Source organism: Streptopelia decaocto, assembly GCF_964273445.1.
Source record: "Streptopelia decaocto genome assembly, chromosome: 2".
Classification (NCBI taxonomy): domain Eukaryota; kingdom Metazoa; phylum Chordata; class Aves; order Columbiformes; family Columbidae; genus Streptopelia; species Streptopelia decaocto.
This window is the reverse complement of record NC_138655.1, coordinates 123,878,026-123,888,031: the sequence shown is the minus strand read 5'-3', so window position 1 is coordinate 123,888,031 and position 10,006 is coordinate 123,878,026. Positions and strand designations below refer to the sequence as shown.

Here is a 10,006-nt window from a genome sequence, read left to right as displayed (position 1 = left end):
CATGTTTCTAAGTGCTCTCTGATAAGGCCCTGCAAGCCTAACCTGTTTCTCCAAAAATAAGACCTACCCTGTAAATAAGCCCTGGCATGATTTTTCAGGATTTTTGAGGATGCTCAAAATATAAGCCCTACTCCAAAAATAAGCCCTAGTTACAGTTCATTTAATAAGTCAATTTAAATAGTGTCCAGGCAGCTATAAATGTAAAAAAGTAAGCATCTTTTGGAGCAAAAATTAATATAAGACCCTCTCTTATTTTGGGGGAAACAGGGCAGGAGTAGTCATCATTCTTTTTATTCAGAGAGCTACTCATATGAGCAAATTATTAGCTTGTCATAATATATTTTCTGGAATATCTTAAAATAAGGCAGTTTGCACTGTGTTTTGCAAGTGATGCTACAGATCATCGGTGGAATCAGTTTAGCACCACTCACTCTTGGCCTGATTTCTAGGAAGACATGGCCATTATCTGGAAATCCCACTCTTCCAAAGTTTTCAAGCTCAATTTTTAATTTTGACTTGTGAAAAAGTAACCGGTTGCCAGATTTTGTGCATTCTCCTTCCTTGGATATTTTCAAGACTGGAGTGAAGAAAGCCCTGAGCAACCTGATCTGATCTCACAGTTGACACTGAGCAGGAGACTAGACTAGAGATTGTCCTTAGGACTCTTTCAACCTGAATTATCCTACGCATTCCTCAGGTTTAGACCAGATATGCTAAATATAATCAGAATGTAGTGAATCTAAACATTTTTATTTGAACAAAAAACAATACATATACTACTGTCATACCACACCAATAGAGAATTTTGGAACTTCCTTCTTTTTACAGTGAGAAAGTAATAAAATAGAGTTTCCATCTGCAGAATACAAAAGCCATTGGCTAAAACTGTCCACCTGCCATCAAATTGGCATTATGGTGCTACAGGAATAAAATATGGGAAAAAAAGCTAGCCACGATCCAGGATGCATCTTCACATTGACCCTTCCTGCAATGAAACAAGTGCTCAAGGCTATTAAGAACTCTGAAAAACTGTCAGGTGTCACTTACTCATCACTTCTGTGAGATGGTTTGTCTGCTTCAGTCGCTTCAGTTCCTGGAACAAGTGGCAAAACAGAAGAATTCAAGAAGTCTAGAAAATAAGCTCAATGATTGATATGGTACATACAGCAAGCAACTATGTCCCACAAGATCAAGTAATTCCACGATAAGAATCTCCCTTCAGTCACTACAGTTTGTGCAAGATGATCCTTTTCCCACCTTTACATTTGTAATATAGTAATACAGTAAAGTAATTGAACTGGGACTGGCTTCTCAGCCTTGGACATTAAGAAAACAAAGACTACGCACAACACAACAACAACAAAACTGCTCCTATTCTGACCAGACCATTCCACCTTGCAGCGAAAAATAACAAGACGTCCTCTATTGCACAATGAATAAAACCAGTGATCGGTTCTTTTTTGCTTCATTAGAACTTGCCTTGGTAGACCAAAGGCTTGAAGCAATTTAGGCTGCACCCAGCTGTACCATTAACAAAAACAACTGACCATCCCTCAGGCTACTTCACTGTTAACTGAAATCAATACCTGGGCCAGAAGCAGGCTGCTATAGAGAATCTGCAAAGCCCAGTGTCATCCAGACTCGAAAAGACCGTGTTTCCCTAAAGCATTTCTCCAGTTTTTAAATGGATTTGAAGACCTGAATATCTCTTGGAATTCCAAATAGCTAGACAGCCAAAAATTCACAGCCCTAGCTTATATAAAAATTGAAGACTGTGTTCCCATCCCCTCTAACTCAGGTTTGAACATTATAAGCCATATATCATTGATGCTGATATGTCATTATTGGGATGTCTCATTTTTAAAAATGATGCAGAATCCTGGAGACGTTCTGCTCAGGACAGAAAACAGTAACTCATCTGCTTTGTGGTCCTGGCTGATGTGAATGCATTGCAAGGGTGCCTTGGGCCTTCTGCATACAGCTTTCTCATTACAGAACCTCCTCTCACCTCCTAAAAAATTTTATTCACTCCCACTTCTTGTCTAGCAGCGATCATGACCTCCCACATAAAGCCACAGTGACTATCAGCCAAAAAGGGTGAGGACACCTGGTTACACTACGCAAATTTACTCAATCCAGCTTCTGGAGAAAGAGTATCTCTTCTCAACCTCCCATTCCTCCCCCTCATTACAAATGCCAGCAGTTCAGACAGCTCCACAGTTTCAGAGCTTCAGAATGAAAAGTATCGAACAAAATACTGGAATGGTTTGTATAGCAATGCTCAATGCAGTCATTGACAATAACAAGTCTTTTTTCTCCTTTCTTTCCACAGGCTTTTGGGTTTGTTATCACAAACTAAGAGTTCTACTTCAATCTGCCTTCAGGAGAAGGTTCTACTCGCTAATTAGTGCTTGAGCACAAGTCTTACGAGGAGCAGTTCAGAGAACTGGGGCTGTTTAGCTTGGAGAAAAGGAGGCTGAGGGGAGACCTTACTGCTGTCTACAACTACCTGAAAGTAGTGTGTTGGTTTCTTCTCCCAAGTAGCAAGTGATGGGACAAGAGGAAATGGCCTCAAGTTGCACAAGGGAAGGTTCAGATTAGATATCAGGAAAAAATTCTTCACGGAAAGGGTTGTGAAGCACTGGAACAGGCTGCCCAGGGAAGTGGTTGAGTCACCATCTCTGGAAGTGTTTAAAAGACATATAGACGAGGTTCTTAGGGACATGCTTTAGTGCTAGAGTTAAGCTATGGTTGGACTCTATGATCGTCTGGAATGTTTCTATGATTATAATTCCTACTCCTCATTTCTACTTTTCGATACTTCGCGTAGGAATGTGGCATCAACAACTCCTAATGAAAATTGGTCATAGATGGCACACAAAGATATTTTTAGACCTCACAGTGCACAAAACAAGACCACAAAGCCATGTCAAAAATAACATATATGTTTTACACAACACTTCAGTTTTATTTGTTTAGCAGATCCTTAAGTATTTACGTTCCAAATGCAACAAAGTTGCTTTTTTCATGGAAATGAAGAAAATCACTTCCACGATACCAGAACAAAGTACGTTTAGGCTACATGCTATTAAACGAGTCAAGGTACAGCCAGTGTAATACCTTTTTAACAAAAAGACATTTATTTGCAAAACACTCTGCTCAAATAGCAATCTGAGTGCTATCTGCAAGCCCACTCACATGGCAAGAGGTGTGAATTTGCATTTGCTGGCACAGTCTCCCTGCCACATGTCACTTGTCTGGTCTATTAACATTATTAAATTAATCAAAGAATGCAGCTATATTTTTGTTTCACTTTTTATTTAATGCTTCAATGTTTTAAACAGCACTAATTTAAAATCCAGCAACAAAACAGAGTGTATCGAAATGAACCTACAACAACAACATTCCTGGTTTAACTGTTAAACATAGGTGAATTTCAAATCTGCTATGATTTTGTATGAATGGAAACACTGCAGCCTCCACCCGATTTCATATGCACAGAGACAGAATACGAAAATGCGACCCTACAGTTTTATGAGAAAGAGAGGTTGAATCCTGAGAGGATAAAGAAATTCCAGGGTTTGTGATGGCTTATCCTTCTGTTTCTCAGAACAGCACTGGGTAAAGTCCAGCCCAAATACATATGGGAAAGCAGTCAGAGCTGCCACGGTTCCAATCAGTTATTATGGCGACTTGATGAAACAAATTCAGAGCATAAACAGACATTCCAACTTTAGGTAATGGACAAGATGATTCATTGTTTCAACATGGCACAGCCAAATGGAAAGACAAAGACAGAGATGCTAAACTGAATACTAAGACTGGAAACTTCCAGATGTGAGTATAAAATGCCCCTGAGCCATGGTTACTCAAAACATAAAATACTTCAGAAGGTACTAAAATGCGATAGTTTCTATAGTTCTGTCAGAGTAATCATTTCACCTAGCTTCACAATTTAAAAAAAAGAGCCAAATGATCAGGAAAGTGATTTTTTCTCCCCCCTTTTTAAAGCATACCTTGCATTTCCCAGCAAAGTGGTTTGTGGCCTCTCTCTGATTAAAACTCTCCAAATCTTTGTTAAAAAAGGGTTAGAAAAATAAATCTGGTTATGGAATGGAGGGGAAGTATTTGGTTTCTTAACTACATTTCTGTGCGAAAATTAGATTTAAATGAATATCCTAAAACTGTAATTGGAGTCTACTTCTAAGATCTAGATAGTGAGTTTGTCATTCTATTGTAAATTCAAATTTAGAATAATTTATGGATTTGTAGCTCTGATTACTTGCTTCTAATTGTGCAAGTTATAGTGCCAGGTTTTATCACTATCATAAATAACCTCTTCCATGAATTAGGTGGAGAAAAGCACATCAAGTTGCCGTGTAACAGGTACCTGCTGGTTTTATCATGCACATATCTGGCCATGAAGAGTATTACCTTTCTTACAGTAACACCATTGTGTACAGCTTTAAAAAAAAAAAAAAAAACACACCCACAAAAAACAGTACACAGAATGGAACTTAACTCCTAAATCACATAAATCACATAAGTTCTTTAAGAAGTTCTACCTGTTATGTCTATACTCTGATTAAGAAAAGTAAAGAGGTATCAGCTGGTACTTTCATCAAGGAAAAGGATAAGCAAGTTAAAATACGTTTGGTAAACCAACCCTTCTTGCTCTTCAGGTCAAACCCTTTATTCATCTGTTTGTTTTGAAAGCTATGCCTTCACAGCAATGTCTGTATTACATATAGCAAACATACACTCACTGAGTAGTCAGACCCCAAAAGTGGCTAAGGCATCTAAGTGCTAGTAGATCTATGTAGAAATAACACAAATGTTCACAGTCTCTGCACATATAGGCTAGAAAAATACGTTAAGATTTAAAGTCTACCTACAGAGTATTCCAGCTGATCACAGATAAGGTTCACTTGCTTCAAGAAGAGAATTTCTATTATTTTATGTTAAACAGATTTATACATCTATAAAGAAATACATATATACAAAAATGTCTACTTGAATTTCAGACATACACTCCTATAAATACTACAGTAAGCCATATGTAATAAGTGAGGCGTAGAGAACTATGCCTCCAGCAAAACACAAGATTTGGTTACGACTACCTCAATATGACCGACAAATTATTTCCCAGGAGACCAAGAAGGAAAACAAGGTATAAGCCAACAGAAAATATTGAGGCATATTCTTGAATATTTCAAGAAGAAATGCGTGAAGATGAGAACATCTGAAACCGGAAAGCTCAAGAACTTCATTTCCCTACCATCAACTATAAACTTAGTCCAGGCCAAGCCAGTAGCAACCAGAAGTCATCAGCATACATGCATACATCTAAGTTTATATGAGACGAAACAACAGACAGGTTTGTAGGTTTTTTCCTTCCTCCATGTCCTTCCCTCAGTTTAACACAACTAGCAGAGTCTGCTTCTCTGGAGCGAAGTAAGGTCTTCAATCCTTACTGCACTACAACCTTTCAGTTACCATCAGAAGGAATAAATTCCGAACAGAAATGAAGACAACAGCTTTTGTCTTATTCTGTGACATCACCAGACAGGTGAAGGCTAAAATAAGTCAGTGGGTCCAGGTGAAAAAGAGGTCTGTGTCACTATAGCTCACATTTATTTATCCAGCCTACTTGGCCATGATCCAACATATTGGCACAATATCAACTGATTTAGCTGTGCTGGCTGCAGCATAGAGGACTTCCACTCCCCCACCTAAATTTGTAACATCTTGTGAGCAGCCTAAAAAAAAAAAATCATATAATTTAAGAAGTAATTATTTTCTGTCTAAAGTATCACCTATGTGTATACACACTTCCACACATACGTCCAGCACTATTAACTTATGCTATTTTCCCCTGGTAACTGTATTAATACTAAGGATGCAGAACTACATTTTTACTACAAAACATTCACATAGCTTTAAAAAAAAGGATGTAAAATATCACTTTCTCTCCAGAAGTTATTTTTGGCAGTGTCAAGTAACTCAAAACATCTTTCTGTTTCACAGCTTTTAGTCACAAACTTTCCATATCTACTTCTCAAAGAAGGAGATATTTTCAAACAAGTATTTTAATGTTTTCTTAAGTAGTGCAGTAAAATACTACTTTGTTTACATTGTGGTTTCTACTACGCTACTCTCTAACATCTTCTGCTTACAGAATATATGTAAAAGAATTCTGACTAGAGCCATCCATCCAGGTTTTCAAGCTCTTAGGTGATTTTACAGGTAAGGTGCCAATGCTAACCCAACACTTAATCATTTAAAAACAGGCTTTTTACAAGACCATTAATATTCATCATCTAAATAGGATCTTGAACTTTTCACTGGAGTCTTGGCAAAGACTTTGTTTGCTGTCTAGACCACAATAGGTGGAAATGCTAGTCCTACTTTACATTGTTTTCCGGCATATGGAATTTCAAAAAGTGTAATACAAGAACTTCTGCACATAAGATCATAGGAAAAAAAATCATATTTGTGTTTTAGAATATTTGAAAAGGATAGAAAAGTCACGATAATTACTGATATAAAAGGTGAGAGGAACATCAAAGCTGGCAAATACTTGTAACTTGACTCAATTAAACAGCAGGTTTGCTCAGGTGTTCACAATTCACTATGCATCCTGCCAGTTTAGACTCATAAGTGATACCCAAATAAAAGTATCTTAATGAAAACATACACAGAAATATTGTGATTGGTCTTCAGCTGATGTCAATCATAGCAGTGCCATTGAGATCCATGGAGCTGTGCCACTTTTTACCAGCCCAGGTTGGTGGCCCATTGAAATGGCTTTGCACCAAAAAGAGAATAGGAAAGAACAACATTACTTCCCAAAATTGAAAGTATTTCATACTTCTGATACCTCCCGGTTCTCTTGTGAATAGTTCTCACTTCACTTTGATAACTGTGCATGCATTTATGAAAGAGTCAAACCTATAAATCTGTTTGCCAGTTAAAAAATTGCTGATAGCCCACATACCACAAGTTTACTTCTAGGTATATCTTATAACTTCTCTAATGCTTTAGCTTGAACATTTTAAGTAAATTTTCCATTCTTGCATGAAGTGGTCAATACTGTCTACAAAATCCAAAATTCACTTACAGTTAATTTTACACAGACTTAGAAAACAGAGTATATCTATAACACTGAAAATATAAGAAGCATACTAAAATAATACCACACTTCTTTTTTCTCTCCAGATATCTCCCTGTAGCACACAATAAATTACTAGGGACACACAAATTTAGTCTAATTTTGTTTCTACCTTATATCTGAAGCTGTTAACGGATAGTAAATGACCTGGTAAATAAGTCCAGTGCACCTTGCAAAGACAGCAGAGCAGAAAGAGTGATTGTCCTTAAAGCATAGTTGAAAATTAATTGGGATGCAAACTATATGTGCTGCGGTGTAATTTAGTGTTCCATGTTGTTACAGTAATTGCTTAAATGAGAATTTAGTGTCACATGATGCTTCGCAAAACATTTATAAGAAGCAACTCTGACAGACTGAAGCACACAACATCTTTTTGTTAAGCTAAATTAGAACCAAGTTATAAAGTATCTCCCTAATTTATAGCAGAGCTACTTTTATGATATTTTAATCACGGCAGCATACTGCAGTATTATAAACTTTGCCGTAATTGCATAGCTGTATCAGTCAGAGGTTTACAGTTTGGCCCTACAATTACAACATATGGTTTGTGGGTTCAATTCTGCCTCTTCTCAGGTCAGTGACAAAATTCCCATCAACTTCACTGGATCCAGGATTTTGGTCTATGTGCCTAGCGACTATATAAAACCAATTAATAAGATGTATATAACTTAAAGGGATCCCACCAACTCTCTTTTTCATGAGTTATTCCCCACTACCAGCATTACACTCAGAACTAACAGAATAAATATTTATAACTATTTTTAAACAGACACGTTTATTCTCTAACTAAATAACACTTCATTGCTTGCAAAGTTATTTATTTTAGAGGTTTTTTGATACCCGCTGACAAAACCTTCGCTCAGGCTCTTTTAGCCTGTCTCCTCTTTGCCTTATGAAAGAGGCACGAGCAAGGAAAAGAGAAAAAGAGGTGTGGCTGCAAAATCGCTCTAGCTCAGAAATATCCAAGTAATAGTTGGTGAGAGGAGCAACTTCTAGTTTTCTTTCACTTCAGACCTGCACTTGGGAGTATTAGTTTCATAGCAAGCACCTTCTTCAGAACGCCATCGCCTAAGATGCCAGGCTCCTCGTCATTCCAACACCTTTGTCGTCAAGATTACTGTGTGCGTTACAGCACTCTATATACTTGTGAAGAGTACAAATTACTCCTACAGTCAAATTATTTTCTTTGGAAAAGGCACAAAGTTATTTTGAGGACTGACATATCTGACAACAAATAAGCACAAATTAAAGCAGAACTCTAACGCAACTTCAATGGTTACTTTATCCTTGAGGGGTTAGGTTGGAGAGTTCTGCAAACACCCTTATCCAAATAGCAGGTTTAAAACCCGCAGAGAATATAGAGCTAGAGCAAATTCTAGGGAGATTTCCAGACACTGTGACCGTATCTCCATAAGCAGTTGGGTTTGTTCATCAAAGCAGACAACGGTGACAGCTAAGTGGTACAGTAAAGAAATGGTACATGACAGATTTGGCTCTGAGTAACCGCATTCACCATTCAGCACACAACGGGTCACGAACCTGAACACTTGTTTCCAATAGTTCATGTGGCACCATTCCCTTCTATGTTTTCAAAGTCAGGATCTGATTTTGGAAGAACTGTTTGCCTGCTGCTTAGCCTTGGAAGAGAGCATCTGTCTCCCTGAACAATTAAAGGGGGACAAGAGCATACAGGATAAGCATTTTTAACAGTGCTTCCTTGGAATTAAGACCAGACAGATGCAAGCCAAAAAAGATTTCGAGGACTCTTCCCAGATTCACTGGCGTTTGCCAGGCTGCAAATGCTTTCTGCAATAACAATCAAAGCAGCCGCTGTCAGAGCAAGATGCCAAAATGCAGGCGAACACTATTCCTCTCCCCTAGCTTCGATATGTGATAAATAAAAGGCATGAGGCGCAGGTCGGCGGAGTTTGAGCGCAGGGAGCTCGCCTCCCGTCGCACCCGCTGAAGGGGAAAGGGAAAGAAGCTCCCACTGCCCCAAAACAGCAGAACGGTTAAAACAAGTCACAGACAAGTTGGCCTCGGGCTTGCCCCGCACAGACCTCAGGGTTCCCCGTCCCACCTCGGTGCGCACCCCGCCGAGCCCCACCGCGGCCGCCCCCCTTACCGTGCCGCGGCTGGGGCTTGCCGCCCGGCGGCTTCTCCTTCCTGCCGCCCGCCGCGCTCCGCATCCGCCAGCTCGCCGCCCCCCTGCCCAGCGCGCCGGCCATGCCGCGGGAGGGGGCAGCGCCGCGCCGAGCCTGGCGGGGACAGCGCGGGGGCGGCAGCGGAGCGCGGGTCCCGCTGCCCGGCGGTGGCGGGCGGGAGCAGCGCGGTGCCGGCGATCCCGCCTCCACCCGGCCCGGTGTCAATCAGCGCGGGCGGGCAGGCAGTGCGGAGCCCCGGGCAGCGCCGCCCCGCGCCCCCCGCCTCGCTCAAACCGGAGCGGCGAACGGAGCGGCGGGGGACGGCGTTTGGACCCCTGTCCGGCCGGGTCCGTGCGCCGCCGCGGTCTGCGAGGGGACGCAGAGCGACGGCAGCCCCCCTGCTGGTACCGTGGGGAGGGAGAACATCGGAGGAGGAGGTGGTGGGCACCCAGGACCAGGCGGCTGGCACACTTGGGAAATGACAGTCCTCTGCAAAAACCTCCTCCTGCCCGCCGGCAAGTCCTCCTACAGCAACTTCCCTGAAAAACATGTGTACATTACCTCCTGCCATCAAAATCCTTGGTTCTGCACACTCCTGACTCCATAACGATGAGTAACTCAACCTGAGATTCCCACTTCCCACAAGCCCATGTGTGGTGAGATAGCAGCCTGCCTCCCTCACCTCCCTGGA

General features: G+C 40.8%; 1 protein-coding gene across 1 annotated transcript in view; it reads right to left on the bottom strand.

Moving 5' to 3' along the window:
* ZNF385D (zinc finger protein 385D) overlaps positions 1-9,414 on the bottom strand; it is a 422,677-nt gene extending 413,263 nt beyond the window's left edge. The window contains exon 1 of the mRNA XM_082047152.1: positions 9,297-9,414. Within this exon, the coding sequence (XP_081903278.1) occupies positions 9,297-9,399 (103 nt within the window). The 5' untranslated portion in view covers positions 9,400-9,414. The remainder of the gene's footprint in view (positions 1-9,296) is intronic.
* Positions 9,415-10,006: the final 592 nt, after the last annotated feature.